Genomic DNA, 20,522 nt, shown 5'->3' with positions numbered 1-20,522 from the left:
ACTGTTGTTTGGGCTCTGGTGTGTGGTGATGGATCCATGTTTCGTCCACGATTACAAAAGAGCGCAAAAACTGCTCCATATTGCGATTAAACAACGGCAAACCTTCCTGTGAAGTTGTTACACGATTGCGTTTGTGGTCGACTGTGAATTGCTGGGTAGTCTGATAAAGGTAGCTGTAAAACACAAATTAACTGACGCAGCACGTTCAAATTTTGACAGGAGTCAACTGACAGATACCTGTTGACAGGAGCAGTATTTCTTTTTCAGTAAAGAGGTCAGAAATACAAAAAGTCACGGACTTATTGACCCGCCCTCGTATCTACTTAGTCAAATACTCATGCAATATAAAGCCAACACGTTCTTCGGATATCTTTATGATGTCAGCTAACTCACGCATTTTGGCTTTTTATCGATTTTGTGGATTTTTTTGATGTTTTCTGGTATTACCGCCTCATTTTGGCCTCATTCTATGACCACGAATGGAGCCAACAAACCATCATTTTATTATTGTTTATGATAGAGCAGAGTTCCCATAACACCTTTCAAGCCATTGCTTCGCTTGACTGGTACTCCTTCCCACCCAAAAGTGGAAAATTAAAACCCGAAATTCTTTTTAATCCATTGTTTCGAAAATAACAAAAATAGCTTCACTCTTAACATAATAACTCACGAACCAATAAATAGAATGTCATGAAACAGCTATTTTTTCAAAGTAAGTACTCAATGATAAAGAGGTGAATGCAACAAAACTTGTGCCCGCTATGTGTTGGGTCTGGGATGATGCAATTTCTGACGTTTTAAGTTATTGCAAAATTATGAATATCTAAATTCCGGGACTTATCTCGAGCATCCGGGGTTATAAGGTTATAAAGCTATATAATATAATATTATTAATAATTATTTATTAATAATCCCGGGATCATAAAATTCGAAAAATGTACATCCCTGGCGTACACACATATGTGTATGTGTGCATATATGAATCTTGTATTTACAAAGGCATTATTGTATAATTTTGAATTCTCTCATGTGAACGCTTAAAATCAACGCGGAACCCCAAGCGTCACATATTCCTGATTTATTTGTCATACTTTTCACCATAATCAACTCTGTTATTTGGCGCACAATTGCGTACATTGTATATTTTTGTATTTACGTAAAAGCATGCACGGACGTAGATACACGTATATAACGATTCTGCATTCTGCATACATATAAATATATATATATGTACACTTGTTATAATCAACGACAACTCATTGATTGATAAATGTGAATGTGGTGTAATTGGCGCAATTTCGCGCTTGTTTAATTAAGTTGAAAATGAAAAAAGTTTGCATATTCCAATTAATATTTTTTTATTTGCTGCCACATTACGTTTTAAACCAGAGAATTTTACTATTATAAATTGATAAGTGGTTGCACTTGATGCCTTTGTACATTTAACGAAATTTAATTTAAGATATTAATAATAACTTTATAGAAACTTTTTTCTTCTGGACTTAATTTTCATGTTTTTAAGAAAAATCTTTGATTTGTTTAATGCAGTAGCGGATTAGTAGTTAGAGAAGAGATATTTATGTAACTAGGAGTACTGGCCAAGTGAAAATTCTTTCCTTTCTCATCACTAACTTACCTTTGAGAGAAACGGAATGGGGGATGTTGCTTATATTGGCAAGGTTGGAATCGCATATAGAGTAAAAACACTGCAAACACTCTGTGATTTGGTGCAGATGACGATGAAATGAAGATCTAAAATGCCTTAAGAAATGCATCAAAATGAAGAGGCCTTTTGTCAAGTTTTACAAAAAAAGAAAAGCAAAAAACAAATATAATAAATAAAATAATATAATATAATACACACATAATACAATATAAAATATATAAAAAATAATAAATAAATTTCTATTCTAGTAAGAAGCAGAACTGAAAAAAAATATAGTTTATCATTGTAAGCAGGCTTCTTTAGCTTCTTTCAATTGTAAAGATAGAGGGACACTAATTCACGATATCTGCCGTTGGTTCTATAGGTCCAGTAATCATTCGTCTATACAGGGTTACCGAGAAAGTCGTCCTACATACTAAAGGCCATTATTATTTAGGTCATTTCAGGGTATTATTATTTAGGTAATTTCTGATTAACTTGGTTATATGATCCTGGTTAAATTTCCTTGGTCTAGTACTAGACAGCAAGCTATTGTGGAACCGAAATGTGGAGCAAAGGGCGAAAAAAGCCAATAACGCTCTCTACGCATGTAATAGGATGCTTGGGGCACTCTGATGTGATGTACCGTGACTACAAAAGCTACATACATTGCGTGTGCCTACGTTTTTTCCAATCTTCTAAGGACTTTAAAAAATCATTTTTTTTATCTTGTTCAGCTCCTACTTCGATGCCGTCTTTTTCTCGTCAATCGTAGCGTAGCGCCGTCCTTTCATGGGCCTCTTCAGTTTCGGGAACAAGAAAAACTCACAGGGGGCCAGATCTGGAGAATACGGTGGCTGTGACATCATTAGTGTGAGGTATTTGGCCAAAAAGTCGCGCACAAGCAACGATGTGTGAGCAGGGGCGTTATCGCGATGCAAGAGCCAATTTTTGTTCTTCCACAAATTCGGGCGTTTCTTCGCGCAAAGTGCGCATAACTTGCAGGTAATATTCCTTATTGACTTTTTTACCCTGTGGCAAGAACTCATGATGCACAACGCCCCTGCAATTGAAGAAAACGGTAAGCAAATTTTTTAGATTCGACCGAACTTGGCCCGCTTTTGTCGGTCTTGGTTCGTGCGGCAGCTTCCATTGAGATGATTGAGCTTTGGTTTCCACGTCATAACGATAAGCCCACAAATTTGGGTCGTCACGAACAGAGTCCAACATCTCATTAGCAATGTTCATGCGATGCTGGTTTTGGTGCGAATTTTGCGGCGACCAGTCTCATGCCCAAATCATTGAAAATATTCGAATGGCACGAGCCAATCGATACGTCTAGGTCCGCAGCAACTTCTCTAACGGTGATTCACGATTGGTCAATACCATTTTCTTCACTTCATCATTTTTTTCGTCTATTGTTGAAGTGCTCGGGCGTCCGGCACGCTTTTCGTCGTTCAGATCTTCTCGGCCTTCTGAGAACATTTTGTACCACCGATAAACGTTGCTTTGGTCCAAAGTAGCTTCTCCGTATGACACAGTGAACATTCGAAATGCATCTGTGCACTTAATTTCGTTTTTCGCACAAAATTTGATGCAGGTTCTTTGATCCATTTTTTTGAATAGGTAAAAATCGAAGGCAAACCGACACATGTGCAACCAAAGCAACTGCCAACAATTAACTGAACAAAATGGCCGAACTCGTCGGCATGAATACCAACATATCACCACAAAAAAATACGAATTTCGAATATACGTAACCTACGATAATTCAAAATTCGCGATACCTTTTGAACACCCCTCGCAGTAATACAAGTGACTCTTTACCCAGAAAAATGTCGAAGTAAACAACGCAGTTCGAGAATATGCATTTTCTGAAAATGAAGATATACTGCTTGCAAATGAAAATGAGTTTCAATCTACAGATATACTGAAGATGAAAAGGAAAATATTGTGAATATATTTTGTGGACGAAAAAGAATTAAAGGTACTTTCAAGTTCTGAAGAAAGTGAAGTAGATATAAGTGAACAAAATTTTGCAAATGACGGATCTGTTAGGGAAGAAATACACGTAGGTGGCACACCTGGAAGACCACCACTTCATAACATTTTCAGGCAATTTTCATTCATAATTGACCACTCTATTATGAATCATACAAGAACAGTCGCAATAGAAGAAGCAAAGAAAGTTTTAGGAACCGATTGGAGTTTATCTTAAGAAAAATTAAATTCATTTAATGCAATTTTATTCGCACGAGCTGTATATGGAGCAAATAATTGGGATATTTTTTTTTGTGGAATAACATATGAGGGCTTACATTTCTTTCTAAAACTATAAGCAAAAATAATTTTACGGAAGTTCTTAGATTTATTCCTTTTGATCAAAAAAGTCAGCGGAGCCAACGTTTGAAAACAGACAAATTCGCTATGGCATCTACGGTTTGGGATATTTTCATTGAGAATAGACAAACTTTTACAAACCGGGTAGTAATATGATATTACCATAGATGAACAGCTATTTCCGACTGAAGTAAGATGTAGATTTTGCCAAATATGCCCAACAAGGTGGATAAATTTGGAATCAAATTTTGGTTAGCATCGAACGTCAATAGCAAATAACGTAGCATAAATACACTTCCATATCTAGAGAAAGTTGAAAATAGGTCCTCTTCAGTATAACTCTCTTGCTTGCCGAATGCCATTTTGTGTGTGAGAATGACACAAAGATATTTATATTCGGCCACCAATTTAATTTCTTCACTTTGCTACCACCATTTTTCAGCCTGGGAAAGTCGTCCACTTCTTCTAAAGACCATCATCTCCGATTTATTTGGGTTTACTTCCATATTCCATTCAGCGCGGTATTTCTCCAGGTTATTAATCATGGATTGCATGACTTTAGGATTATTCGCCAGGAGAACAATATCATCGGCATAAAGGAGAAGACGAATATTGATGCCCTCAACCAATAGTCCACCTTCTAAATAGTCGTGCAAATCGTTGCCCCTGAGCTACCCGTGGCCGGAAGGATCTCTCAACATTGTACGTTTGTGCACTGGCTCAGCACTTGCTGAGTTGACGCGAGGCTCAAACTTCCAGTAGCAGACCACAGGTTCTAAAGGGGTTACGGGTAGTCAGAGGCCCGAAAAAATGACGATTTTCAATCATTTTTTCTTGTTGGTCAGTTGCTTTATTTTACAGAAACAAAAACATAGCACTAATACAACTCAGGACGCAAAAAACAACCACTTTCACTATTTTCACTTGAATTAAAAACAAAGGATAATAACAAAGAAACATATAGTATAACTAATCTTCTACATTGCAAAATTAGTTTTGAACCACCCTGCCAAAAAAGAATAGTACCTAATGTACAAACTGCCAAAGATACGGCTATATGAAAAATGATTGTCAAATAGACCCAGCGTGCGTAAAATGTGCAGGCAAACACAAAACAATTATGTGTCCAATTAAAGACAATAATAAAAATAGCATAAAATGCATACATTGCGGCGAAAATCACACAGCAAACTACCGCGTATGTGCGATATATAAGGCACTTCAAGTCCAGAGATATCCGGCACTACGCAAAAAAAGTATACAAAATGAAAAAGAAAGGAATAAAATTAATTTAGCTATATGGAATGCGAATGGACTTGCTCGCCACGTTCTGGAACTTAAATCATTCTTAATAAATAAATCAATCGATATAATGATGATCTCTGAAACTTATGCCACTGACAAAACTTTTGTTAACATACCGAACTATAATATACATTACACAAATGAACCCGACAACAAAGCCCACGGTGGGACAGCAATTATTATCAAAAGAAATATTAAATACAATGAACTGGAGGTATACAGAGAAAAAAACATCCAAGCCAGCACAATAGCCATAGAAGACACAAAAGGGCAAATAGCAATATCTGCAGTCTACTGTCCCCCCAAATATAACAACACAATAGAACAATACCTGCATTATCTAAAATCGCTAGGGAATCGATACTTAGCCGGAGGAGACTACAATGCTAAAAACATACTTTGGGGGCCAAGGTTAACAAATAAAAAAGGGAGGCAATTAATTGAAGCCATTAGAAAAAATAATAGTCGCTTTATTAGCACGGGTGAGCCAACCTATTGGCCAACAGATAGGAAAAAACAACCGGACTTAATTGACTTCTACATAATTAAAAATATGCCATATGAAAATCTGACAATAAAATCATGTTTAGAGCTATCCTCAGACCATTCACCATTAATTATGACCTTACTTGGACCTATTGAAATAAAACAATCCCTGGGCCTATATAATTCTAGAACTAATTGGACTAATGCTTGCCAAATATTAGAGCAAAAACTCAAAATAAATATATCACTGAAAACTCAAGATGAAATTGACTCCGCTATTGTATATTTCAATGATAGCGTAATACAAGCAGTTGTTTCCTCTACACCCACACTGAAAACGACAAATAAAGAAAATATCCCAACTTACATTAAAGAGAAAATCGGCGAAAAAAGAGAACTCCGCAAAACATGGCAAACCACCAGACATCCAGCAGATAAAACCAAACTTAATAAAGCGACAAATGAGCTTAAAGCACTCCTTACAAAACACAAGGAGAGTAAACTTCGAAATTATATGGCAAACCTGGGAACAGCAGCATCTACAAATTACTCCTTATGGAAAGCAACAAAACACATTAATGGCGCTGTAATACATAAACCTCCCATCAAAACAGAAGCCGGCACATGGACAAAAACAAGCAAAAAAAAAGTCGACACCGTAGCCAGACACTTCTTAGACACATTTACAAGCGAAATGGATAATCAAAACATTAACATTAAATCTGATAACATAATAAACGTTCCGTAAATCAAAACAAGAAAGACCACCATAAGCGAAATTAAAAATCAAATAAGACAGCTAAGCGATATATATTTAATTGCATGTTAGAGACTAAATACTTCTCACGACTATGGAAAATTGCTCAAATTACCGCTATACCCAAACCAGGAAAAGATGCCACCAAAACTGACTCATATCGACCCATCAGCCTATTGCCAATTCTTTCAAAAGTGTTTGAAAAAATATTGTTCGACCGACTAGAACCAATTTTGACAGCAAAAAAAGTGATACCAAGCCATCAATTCGGATTTAGACGGCAACACTCAACAGTCCAACAAATCCACAGTGTTGCTAACAAAATACTTAACGATATGAATGACAAAATATATTGTGTAGCTGTATACCTAGACATTGCAAAAGCCTTTGATAAAGTTTGGCATAAAGGACTTTTGCATAAGCTCAAACGAATCTTTCCACAAAACTACATTGAACTTTTGAAGAGCTACATAACTGATCGAAAATTTTATATAAGATATGAAGACGAATATTCCGATATTCTACCAATGACAGCTGGAGTACCGCAAGGCAGTGTATTAGGTCCTCTCTTATATCTAATACACACCGCAGATGTGCCAACTCCGACAACAGATAATACAATGATAGCAACGTTCGCGGATGATACTGTATTAATGGCATCAAACAATGACGAAAAGCTGGCGACCTTAACACTTCAAAAATTAATAAACAATACAGTAAATTGGTTTGACGAATGAGGTATAAAAGTTAATAAAGACAAAACTATACAAGTTATATATACAAACAAAAAGATAGACACAAGTTATATATATAAGACAAAAGATCTTACCTTAAAAAACAACAAAATAAAAATCTGCCCAGCAGCAAAATATCTTGGAATAACTATTGACGAAAAACTAACATGGAAGCAGCATATCATTAACAAAAGAAATCAAATCAAGAATAAGTGCCGGCAATTAAATTGGTTAATCGGACGAGCATCAAAACTATCACTTTATAATAAGGTGACTATATACAAAACAATTATTATTCCTATTTGGAAATACGGAATAGAAATATGGGGAACGGCTAAAAACACAAATATTCAGCTCATACAGCGAACACAATCCAAAATATTACGAAATATAACCAATGCTGGTTGGTTTATTTCCAATGAAGTCATACATCGTGACTTAAACGTAGACACTATCCAAGAAACAATCACAAAATGTAGCACTAAGCATATACAGCGACTGTCAGTCCACCAAAACGAAGAGATGCATAAAATAGAATCGGCAGAAAATATCAAACGAAGATTAAAGGGATTCACACCGACTGACCTTTACAGTGTAATCACAAAAAACAATGATAATAATAACAGATTCTTCTTACATTGGTAAAAGAACATAATTAATAATTGTAAAAGTTATCGCTGTTTGTGTGGAGCCCGTTTCTGCAAAAGTCCCTAGCGGTGATCATCACAAGTCCTTGGAGATTCATCTGAAATCAATCGGACAAGAAAAATTAGTTTTATTAATAGATAATCTTTTTCCTTGACCAAGTTTTTATTGTTCAAAATTAACAATATGGCGACCTCAAGAAATATTTTTTCGATTTTCGAGAAAAAAACCGACAGTTAATTCATTAAAAAAAATTGGAATTTTTGAAAAAAGACATACTTCGATCAGGCACGAGATTTTATGTTTTTCAAAAGCAGTATAAATTTTATTGAAATCTACCAAGCGGTTTTAAAATTGCAGTGATCACCACAGTTTTGAGAAAAACCCATTTAAAGTTTTGCTATCGAGCGCCCTTTGTTAATTGTTGAACAACTCGAAAAGTATCAGATATCATACTTTAAGAAAATGCAAAAACAATCCAATTTTTTTTAATTCTCACTACCCCTAACCCGTTAAGGGAACTCCTATTTTCTCATATTGGATGAAGCCGTCTCAAGGGTATCCTGTCTGGCCAACTCATCGGCCCAGCAGTTTCCCCTCTATAAATTATCCCATATAAATGTTAAATTCTCACAATTTCCATGAATTGGCTGCCGATGTAATGTGTAATTCTTCATGATACAAAAAAGATGATCTAATTTGGCCTTTATTTAAGTGACTTGTGCTTAATACTTTTCCCGCTTGTTAGTATATAGCAAGTTCCCATTTGGTTTATCATTTCATTCACATAGCAAACTTTTGCTTATGAATTGTTAAGCACTAAATCAATGCTACTTGCAACAAATAGCGATCCATAAAAGCGACTTCCTACGAAAGTCCTCATTGTAAAAAAGTAAGAGTAAGAAGCTCAGGCTTCTTCCTGTGTTCGGTTCGGAATTATCCTAAGCTAATCTGTCCCAATGCGATACGCAATATTTTATACCAGAACCATACAAATACATGCTTTTAAAGTTTTGCATTTTGTGGTTTTCAATTATTAGTTTCCATCCTCTTAGAAGCATATAATATTTTTTGATTTATTTCAATATACAATAAAAAAATGAAAATAAGAACATTTAAAAAAACTCAATCGATTTAAAATTTTAATAAATGCAAAAATTCAACAATAAAGCTGAATGTTACCCAAGGTTCGTAGGCTTTCCTTAGTACACTTGCACAGAAGTGATTCATAATTTATTTCTTAAAGCAAAGCAAACAATAGCAAGGAATTTGCGAAAATACTCAAATATTTAAATAAATTTGCATAAGCAAATAGAAAATGCAAAACTTAAATATTCTACAAAGGCAATAAAAATGTTATAAATGAATTATGGGCAACAAAGGAAGTGAGTAGGTGACTTGAATAAAGAAGTATCATGTATGTCTATATGTATGTGTGTATACAAAATTAATATCCTACGAGTGAAAATGCTAATATAACATAACAAAATTTGCTTGCGATTCATTGAAAATGTCTGTGAATTTATCAAAAAAACGATAATTAAATTGAAAAATTTTATATACAAAAAAGTTAATATAAGCGTGACCGCCATAACTGAGAAACTATTTCACCAATTTGATTCGAGTAAACTGCATAGTAGGAGCTATTTATTATTTATTATAAAGACTATATTCCATAAAATGTATAGCCATTACCACTAGCCATAATGACTTCACATTCTCGAATCCAAATCAACAGAATTTGCTTTGATAACTATTGGATTGGGGAATAAGTGCGTAGCGTTTTTACTGAACACTTTTATTTATGTATATACCAAAATTAAATAATTACCTCCAATAAGAGGTGTTATTTTCATATTCAAAGAAAAATGCTATTTTTTAATATAAATGATCGGATGTTTATTTCATGATAAAGAGGAAGGTATGCCGTTCATAGTGGAAAATAAGATCAGGCAAATTACCACCACGACCACGCTTACAGGAAAATATCCTTTTCATGAAAATTTCTATAACTGAATTACAAAGTGACTGCCTTGTTTGTTGATGCCGTTTCGCCAAAAATCGCCTGGTCTAGTGTCTGAGAAGTTGTTGAGCCAGTTTTTAAGCTCTTTTTTTATCGACGGTAACGCCTTTCATATAGTTTGACAAGGAGCGGAAAATATGGTATTTGGTCGGCGCGAGGTTCGCAAAATACGGCGTATACTGAAGGACCGCACATTCGAGCTCTTGGAGTGCAGCTTTGACGACTTGTGCAGCATGGGGCCTAGTATTGTCATCAAGGAGTATGATTTGCCCATCTCGATCAGGTTTTTTCAGTCAAATAGCCTCATTCACGCGGTGTAGCTGGGCAATGTAGAGCTCCCCGTTGATCGTAGCAATATTTTCGAGCATTTCCCAGTGCACCACGCCTTCCCAGTCCCACCAAACACATATCATGATCTTCTCATTAAGAACTCGAATTCAGAAGACCTTTCGGTGCGTGAACTGTCATCGACATCAAAGACGCCATTTTTGAACTTTGCAAACCGTATACGTGCTGTAGACTAGCCTATGACACCTTCTCCATACACGTCGCAAATATCCCGGGCTACTTCGGCAGCTTTCTGACCTCTATGAAAAGCAAAGAAGAGCAGGTGTCGAAAATATTGATTTTTACCTCCTCGGTATTCCATTTCTAAGCCTCAAAACTCATATAAAATTAAGCAACTCAAAAATACAATTATCATACTTTTGTAGAGCAGAAAGAGTTTTATCAAATCTATATACTTACCCTCTGCCAAACAGCAAACAAATCGTTGTAAAATAAAAGAAAATATTTAAAACGTTACAACTTATTCCCTAACCCAACATTCCCTAATCCGTATTCGTTTTCCCTTGAATTTTTGCTTAACTATTGCCCAGAGATTTTCAATAGGGCTGGCTTCAGGCGACTGTGAAAGCCAATCCAACCTATCAATCCCATTTTGCTGTTTCCACTCTATGCAAATTCGGCTTCGATGCTTGGAGTTGTTGTCTTTTTGTAAAATTCAAGGTTGGCTAGTTCTTCCAAACATTTTCGATGCTAACGGTAATAATGGTTTTTGGTAAATTTTATTCATCAAAACTGCATTCAAATTGGTGGTAAACACAAATAAACGGTCAAATCCTATTTCGGAGAAGCAGCCCCAAACACGGACCTCATTTGAATGCGTAACAGTTCGTTGAAGTTTTCGATTATCAGTAGTGCACCAGGACCGAAGAATGCAACTATTCGTCCGAAAGGAAAAATCGTCCGTGAATATTACGTTTGTCCAATACCATTCTGAATTTGCCTTCGCCCATTAAAGTGTTTTTTTACTGTATAATAATGAGAGCAGTAGTTTTTTCCATGTGCTCCGGATTTTGAGGTATTTTGCACGTAAACGCCTTCGAATCGTGTCTTTTGAGGCATTAACACCACTCTATCTGAAAAACTCCTTAGCTTTGCGTACGATAAGTTCGGCTCTATCACAAACAAATCACTAATCTTCTGATCTGGCTTTGCAGAGATATTTTTTTTTGGGTGTGCGTCAGCGGAAGTCGTCAACAAAAGATACCCGTGACAATTTTGGACCTTTAAGGTTTGATATCGGAACACTGCTTCAAATCGTTTTTAATGCGTGGAACTCATTTTGTAAAAACAAACACGCTTTCTGAATTGACTAAATACTAAAAATTAAAAGAAAGCAAAATTAAAACATGTTGGCTGTCCACACATCTCATTTCCACACATATCACAAGGGAAATTATTCCATCAAATTAATTGATTTAATGATAAGTATGGGTTTACAAATAATATATGTGCTCTTAATTGTGGCGTGCATTGGCATTTCTATCAACTCTGCCTGTACGTATAAATAACATTTCAACTGGAATGCTTGCTGTACTTCATTTTGCCAACCGAATAGCGATAGCCAGTAGTCATGACCTCTGGGCTTCAGCAACAATCCCTTTTGGCTGCCTCATCAGCTAACTGTAATTAAAATATTAAAAGGGCGCGATAAATTCAATTTCTAGTTGTCAATCCCATTTTATAAATTGCTGAATCATGAAGCAAGAATTTTTAGCTTTATAGCGGCCAATAATGGGTGATCTAAAAACAGTTCTTGATGACTTAAACGACATTTTAAACTACTCCACTTTTCGAGCAGAGCCAAACAGTTGAGTAGAGTTTTTGTGGTCTTTTGCAAAAAACTGGTAGGGATAATTTTGGGAATTTGAATTTATCTGATTCCTCAAGCGCCTGTTTTTCAGTACAAGTTTTCAGTTTGAGTTTGAATGCTTAATTTTGCAGGCTTAAACTCGGTTTAAACAAACTCACCGCAGTGCGGTTTCAAATGAAGTGATCCGAGTGTATAAGATATTGACGACACTTGATTTATTTTTTGGCTTGAGTGTGATGAGAGGTAAACTGAAACAAATTTACGCAAAATATAAGAATTTTGAGATTTATTCAAGGGGTCCCGGTGGCAGAGAGCTTGAAAATTTAGGGTATTTTCAGGATTTTGTTTTACAATAATAAAAATGAAAAATGATATTCAAATTTTTTATCCGTTTATTTAACTTCTTTTACATACAAAAGTGAAATTTTTTTTTTATTGTATTTTAATAATTTTAAAAATGGCGCTGAAGTTGACCCTCCCGAAGAATTGTACCTGAACGATATTATCCATTTTGGCTCTTCTATTTATCTAAAACACAAAAACGAAAAAAATTATAAGTCAGCTTGTCCCGTACTAGAATCAGAAAAAAATAAAAATAAATTTGACAAAATGGCGCGGTTTTGAATTTGACGCTCTAAAAATCGGGGTTTTTCAGTTTTCTAATAAAAAAAATACGAAATATTCGCAATAAAAATATGATTCTAGTACGGGCGATAGCCAGTAGTTTTGTGAACAACATACTAAAATTTCAAATGAATCGGTTGAATAGTTTTTTTTTTTTACAACACCAGGCCAAAACAAGTCGTTGTGAGTTAAATGAGTTTAAATTTTGAGGTACAGGAGTGCGCGGCCGCTCTCTACCTAGTTTAAAAATTAAAATTTTATAATGAATTAAAATTCAAAATGTATGATGAACATTTTAAAATAATTTCAATGAATTCGCTTTGGTTAACTAGAGTGAAATATTCTCGGTTCTTTTTAACATTTAAAAAAATTTTTTTTTCAACTTTTAAAATTTTGGAAAAGTTTGTTCTTTTCTAAAATATTAAAACAAAAATACATATAAAAACAAAAAATATATATAAAACAAAAAAAGTAAAAAAAAAAATTTTTTGAGGTATATTATAAGTACCTATATGCTGAAATGTGAAAAATAGTTGAAAGAATTTTACTTAAAAAATCTGTATACAAAATATTTCAGCATTGAATAAAATTCAAAATTATAATTTTTTTTCAAAATTTTTCAGTTTAATTCTCATTATACCCAAGTGTACCAATAAACCAGTTCTTAGAAAAATGTATTAGGTGCGCAACTAAGTTTCCGCTGTTTGTCAATAGATGCCGCCAGCAGTGTGTGCTAGTAGATTCTAACATAACCTAAACATCATAAACCAAGCTTAGACATATGGTAAACAAACTGCTTCAACACATTAGTGATTTTGTTTTGGTATCATATACTTTTGGTTTTGTGAAAATGTCTGATTTTGTGCCAAATAAAAGTAATTTGCGGGAAGTGTTGACGACCGTCCTCTTTCATTCGAAAAAAACGGCGGCTGGAGCGCATCGAGAGCTACAAAATTTTATAGAGATGCTGCTTTAAGTGAAACCACGTGACGAGATTGGTTCCGTCGCTTCAGAGACGGTGATTTTAATATTGTCGACCGTCCCCGTGAAGGCAGGCCAAAAACCTTCGAAGGCGCTGAATTGCAGGCATTGCTCAATCCATTTCCAAGCGATTGCATGCTTTGGGAATGATTCAGAAACAGCGGACTTGAGTTCCTTATGAGTTAAAACGAAGGGATGTTGAACGTCGTTTTTTCGCCTGTGAAGAACTGCTCCCGCGGCAAAAAAGGAAGGGTTTTCTTCATTGCATTGTGATGGATGATGAAAAATGGATGTATTACAGCAATTCAAAGAAAAGAATGTCATGGGGACTGCCCGGCCATGCTTCTACGTCGTCGCCTCGGCCGAATATTCACGCTGCGAGGGTTATGTATGTGCTGGGTAGGACTGTCACACTGTCAATAGCCGTCAAATACGCGTGTCTCATATTTCCTTAAATGTCATGTTACATTGGTTGTTCAGGTACATACAACATGCTTTGGCTTGTCACCGTTTTTATTCTATTGAATTAAATCAGTGATGATTTTTTCGATAAGAAGTCTTACTTGAACTTGAATCTAATCGAATATGCTCTCTCACCTATGTGTATCGCTTTACAAAGAGCTATAGTGTTATCAGATGTGATATACTTGTATATTGAAAGAGGTATAGCAGTTGAAAGGCAATTTTTTTAACACACCTTTTCCACCACCCAATATTATGTAAAAACAAAATCATGACTCGCCCACTCATGCTCAACGAGTTGATGAATATTAAAAGCATTATTGTTTCAAGGGCAAACGTTCAACATACAATTATTAACTCCCGTTAATTGCTGACCCCAATATTCACTGAAAATTCACACACCGCGAGACGATGTCATAAAGAGGTTGAATGCATAAAATTGGCTTTCAAGCGCACCCCTTTTTAATTGCTTTGTGAAGCATGAAAAACTAACATAAAGTATAATTTTCGTCTGGCATATAATTAGGCGCTGACAGCTTGATGTATATTTTAGTTGGTCACTCTAAAGATTGGTTGCCGTTGGCTGGCTGTTTTAGCTCGTGAGTGAAATGGCAATAAATTACTACAGAATATGAAAAGGCTAGAAAGAAAACTGCTCAGTGCTATTCTTTACAGACAAAAGGATTACACAACCAACTTAATTGAATAAAATATTTAATAAAAGTGCTGTGGCTCCTGGCTGGCGGCAGCTGGCGACTAATGAATATCAAAGTAAATTAAAACATGGATGGATAAGCACGGGAAAGCAAGCAGATTAAATATTAGAGAAAAAAAAATCACTCCGATACACAAATTCCTTTATAGCGATCTTGTTTGTGTTTTTGTTTATTTTTTTTTTTCAAAGAAAGTTGCGAATTTCATGTCTGGCAACAAGTGAACCATTAAAGTCATTGAATTGCCCCAGTCAGTGATTCAGCCGCTTATTCAGACATAGACAGTCATTTGTGCAGTCATAAAAAGCAAACACATTGGCAGTCAAATTGAACCCAATTGAACTCGGCAGTCATGTAAATTAATTGCCAGCTAACGGTGCTGCCAAAACCGGTTGTAAAGCGAAGACGATAATATGACAGCGAGTGGCAATTCGTAGGCTTTTTGGCAAACCCTAACAAGTGAAAAGAGTTGAACAAATGCCAAAATTGTACTTTGCAGGAGTGTAAGAATTGATTTTATATGCGGATAATGATCGTCTATATGTATACATAAATAAATGAGGTAAACACTTACACGTTTCATATGGGTATACGCGTTCTAATTGTGTCCACTACTTCCTGTGCGTGTAAACAAAAATGGATTGATTGAATCACTCACAATACTGAAACAAAATAGCAAAGAATAACTGTTTTAAGTTGAAAATCTTATTTGGTTGGATTTTTTTCACTTTTTAGGCACTATTTTTTAGATTTCTTAATGGTGCAAATGTTGAAATATTTCGGGAAAGAATGAAAGTCCTCCAACCAAAATCCCATCAACTTTCTCCATTACATCAGCAACTTTAGATATCTGACTGCTGGAGGTCTCATAATTGTACCAAAACGGTGCTTTAGTGCTACTTGGGTAGTGCCAGACTGGTATTTCAGCAATTTCACTTACTTGCCCATTCTTTTTTCATTCAAATTCTCCATTCCAAAAAATTTAAATTCTAGCCATTAATAAGGCAGCTGTCTGATTAGGGAAAAATATGACTACCTTAAGAGAAGAGTATATTTACTCCAATAGTCAAGCGGCGATTAAATCTCTTGGTGGGATTGTCACTAATTCCATCATTGCTCGCAATTGCCGGGCATCTTTTAAAGAGATGGCGAAATATTTCCACAACCATTTGACATGGGTGCCAGGGCATAGCAACATACCAGAGAATTCTAAAGCAGATAAATCAGCGGGGAGAACACTACCACTCGCCTCCCTCTTGGTATGGAGATTGTAGTTATACGCCTCTCAACCTACAAACTGCGTGGTGCAAGTAGCATTATCACTTCAGCCAACACGAGATGGGTTGATGGCCTGACATATAATGCTACAAATAGAGTTTGGCAAAAATGGGATGCAAGGCGTTATAATGCGCTACTTAGGAAAACTTCTCTATGTTAGTTGCTTTGATCACGGAGCACGGTCTCCTAGGTCAATATGCTTAAAGATTTGCAAGTTTCTCATGTCACTATGTTTAGATACTTCAGTTCATCGTTCTTGAGTGACACTGATGACCTTAGGGATTTATGTAAGTGTCAGCCAGCTTAACGAGTTTGTACTTAAAACAAAATGGTTTAACGAACTGTAGCAGATGAACTTCTACTGTGGCATTCCAATGGAATGGCTTCTGTCTAAATGAGTTTGCTTAGAGACCGAATGCCACTTCTACCTATCTACCTACCTAACTGTTTTACATTGTTTTTAAGTCAGAATGAAGTATATTTTCATAAAACTGTTATTAAAATTTAATAAGAAATAAATAAATTATCTGAACTTATCAGTAAGGTTTATGTTATTTCATGCGGCATACCTATTTGGCTTTGTGGGGGAATAATATAATCAATATTTTCTTCCATTCATTTTTCGACCACTTGAGCAACTACTACGATACAAATATTATCCTTTACTCTAACGCTACGGTCTTGGACTGGTACACTCTGTGGATCTTAATTGCGCGCAACACTCACATGCTATTATTGTTGTTGGTACACACAAATTGAGCTCGTTTTAGTCTTATTAAATTAATTAGGTGTATTCTGCCTTCTGTGGGCATTTGTATGCCAGTGGGTAAAAGTATTTCTTGATACAGATGTACGTATATATCCTAGCGCTAGCCGTGCAGGCAAATCGGACATACATGCAACTGGACAATATGCATTTAAAAGTATACTAAAAAAAAAATGAACTGTAAATTAAATTGACAGCAAATGCCGAGAAAAATAAACTTGTGCAGCAAAACAAGGACTACCAGCGTAAAAGTAGAGAAAGTTCAATAAAAACCCAATGAAGACAAAATTAATTTCACTCACATAACAACCACCTATCTGCGCTTATCCTCAACACTCGTTACTGTCTTAAATTCTTTGCAATTCTAATTTATATTTTCTCACAAAAATTTTCTTTTTCACTTTTTATTTCCGTTACCCGCCTTTAGGTGCCGGAACGTGTACGCGCCATGAATGCCAGCATAAAACTTTTGCTCATTGTACGTGAACCGGTGACGAGGGCCATTTCTGATTACACACAATTGCGAAGCCATGCGGCAACAGCCACGCTGCCACTAGCCGATGGACCAGCGATGCTGCCACCTTCAACGGCGCCCGCTAAGCATATCGCAAACACTTATCAAAGGCGACAAGGCAGGGCAATTGAAACAGCTGGCTCTGGTTATGGACCAGGGTCAGGTTATGCGGCAGCAACGAATCAGTATTTCAGAGCCTCGCAGCATGTGGCGCTATATGGCAAATCGAGTAATTCCTACGCGGCGGCACAAGTGTATGATAATGCAATTGACGGTGGAGGTGGCGGTGGCGGCATAAGTATTGACGACGATGGAGGAGGTGTACGAAATCGTTTTGGCGATTCCTATACAACAGCGCCAACGCCCGGTTCGGCGGCTGCTGCAGCACAAATTGCAAGCAAGTAAGTGGCACATAGAAACTACACATACATATGTACATGAATAGCTGCAATTCCTTCATGCTATAATGTTCGAGTGTATGCAATGAAAAGAGTAATAAAAAGCCGAACAGGAAGTAAGTAAGTGTGTTCTTACTGACTATTTTGCATACAAATGAAATGTAAAACAGGAGAATATTGTAAAATTTGCCACGTCAAGCTATGGTTAGTTGGGTTTGCAAACCACCAGCATGCGCTGGTGCACCTTCAATGGCTTGAGTAGACGCGACATTCATTTAAATTTGTTAATTCAATAAAATAAGCGCGTGTTGTCGTTCAATTTAAATTGAGCGAAAATAAAAAAAAAGGCCCTTTATGGCGCACAGATACACGAGGGGAGGTCGAAGTGTTTGAGGATGAAGGGTTTGAAGTAGGAAGAGTTTGAAATTAAATGTGAAATTATTTCTTCTCTCAACTATATTCAAAAACAAGGGGTTAGGCTACTGTACTGTGGGAAAAATGGGGATACGTCAGCCAATTTTCTCCGTAGAGTAATAAAATAACGAAATAAGTCCATGTATGGTATTGTGGAACAGTTCTTTATTAGAAATGTGAAAAAAAATTACATAATTTGGCTTCTTTTTTTAGCCGAAAGTGCTGGGAATTTAAATTTAAATTTGTAATTTATTTACTTTTGTAAATAAATATTATATTGTATAATAATAACAAATAATTATAGTTTATTTTTGTTCAAAGTAATGTGAAAGAAAATGTCTGCAAATGTATTGTATTTGTAATTTCAAGAAATAGCTTGAATTATACACATATATACATTCATTAATTGCTATGACAGAAGGTTTTGATATATCGGCTACAAAATATGTGAAATATACAATATAAAATACGTAAAATTAAAAAAAGCCTTCGAAAAATATTTATAAAAAATTTGCTGAATAGTAGTAAGTCTGGGTTTTTGTTTTTCACCATGACGTCAGTATGTTTTTAAAGAACGTCAAAGCTTCAATTGGAATCCGGTATTAAAAAAATATGCTAGGTCCATAAAATTATATGACGTATACGAGTATATAAATGAATAATGCTTGTGAGCAATTTTGGACAATGGTGGTATACAAAATAAACATTTTTTTTCTTTCGAGCAACTTTTAATGATTTTTATTTATTTTGAAAAATTAGGTATGATAAGACAAAAAACAGTTTTTATTGTTATTACAGCAAAGGTGGACTTCACATTTAAGGCATTTGAACATTGGCGTTCCTGTCTTGCACAATCTGCAACGTCCCTTTTCACTAAAGACTACCCAATGTTCCATTTTATCGTAACGCTGTGAGACTGAAGGATTCGGTTGGAACCTGTACTTTTTTGGCTATTGGGAAGACACGCTGCTTGATGGGGAGCCCAGGGATACTATCGAGCTAGCTCTTTCAACATTCGATGGTCAGCCTTTCCCTTTTCCGAGCGAAGTAGTGGCAGAAAGCAACCCATGGCAATTTCTAGTTGAAATTTTATTAGAGGAATATGCTTTTGCCTCGGATTTATCATATTTTTTCTATACAATAGCCATGCGTTTGTAACGGATGTTCCTAGGCACCAATAGAAGATTCTTATGTACCACTTCTTTGAACGGTGGTTGACTTTGTAGAGCTCATCATCACTTTCGCTCTCAATATCGTCATTTGACAATCTTTTCTCTTTCTGTCTCATAACTAAGTACAAAAATATTTATTACCACAATGACCCAAGGTTGTCCACAAGCAACATTGCAACTTTGAAAATTACTCACCTGGTTAATATTTTTAACAAATCAAATTTAAATTCAGCTTCGTAAAGTTCAATCTTTGGTAAAAAACATGACATATAAACTTTTTAAATTTTTTCATTTTTATAACGCACTTTTTGAGTACGCACTTTAAAAACTCTACTGAATTTCACAACAATATTTTCTGCGCTGCACTTGCTGTTTATTCAACAGAACTTGGTTAAATGATCAGCAAATGATATATTTTTTTGATTATATTTTGAGTAGATACATAAAAGTATCGTTATCATTTATTACGAATAGACAAAAACAAAACGCACGCTTTCCGTAAGCTGCTAAACTGCCGAAGTTGCTCACAGGCAACGTTGGGGTTGAAAGGGTTAAGATAACTTTAATTAACCAATGTATATCCATTTGTGAACGAATAGGTAAAGTCAGCTGCATATTGAAGGACGAAAATTAAAACAAGAAACACATTTTTAAAATAATAAAAATAAATAATAATAAAAATCATTTTTATATCTTAGGAAATTTTTTTAAAATTCTGAATCCTAACTGAAACTTTATCTCTTTTAAAAACATTGTGACGTGATGGGGAAATATTAAGAACACTTACTTACTATCATTGAGTAAAATGACACCCACACAAATTTTTACATAAAACTTTCTCCCAAAATCACATGACTTATAAAAAAAAAAATTTCAAGTCAATCGATCAAGGTTTGTTCGCTTTATGTGAGGAAATCGATTGTTTGGAATTTCTGCAGTGGTCCGGCATTTTATAAAGTTTGTTATACCACATAAAGAAATTAAATAAAAAATTATGTAGGTCCTAAAACCATAGTTAGTTAATTAGTTGCACTGCCTAGGATTAGACCGCCTACGTGTCTTACTTTTTTGTTGCACCTCTCATTTAGTTTTAAAAGTCTACTTAGT

The 20,522-nt window shown here is 35.4% G+C and overlaps 1 protein-coding gene across 1 annotated transcript in view; it reads left to right on the top strand.

Annotated features, from left to right (window-relative positions):
- LOC129246253 (uncharacterized) overlaps positions 1-20,522 on the top strand; it is a 93,464-nt gene that overhangs the window by 57,004 nt on the left and 15,938 nt on the right. Inside the window, exon 4 of the mRNA XM_054884919.1 lies at positions 17,345-17,832. Coding sequence (XP_054740894.1) covers positions 17,345-17,832 — 488 coding nt within the window. The remainder of the gene's footprint in view (positions 1-17,344; positions 17,833-20,522) is intronic.

This window comes from Anastrepha obliqua, chromosome 4, assembly GCF_027943255.1.
Source record: "Anastrepha obliqua isolate idAnaObli1 chromosome 4, idAnaObli1_1.0, whole genome shotgun sequence".
In the NCBI taxonomy this organism is placed as follows: domain Eukaryota; kingdom Metazoa; phylum Arthropoda; class Insecta; order Diptera; family Tephritidae; genus Anastrepha; species Anastrepha obliqua.
Note: the sequence above shows the minus strand (reverse complement) of the source record. Positions and strands in the feature narration are given on the sequence as shown.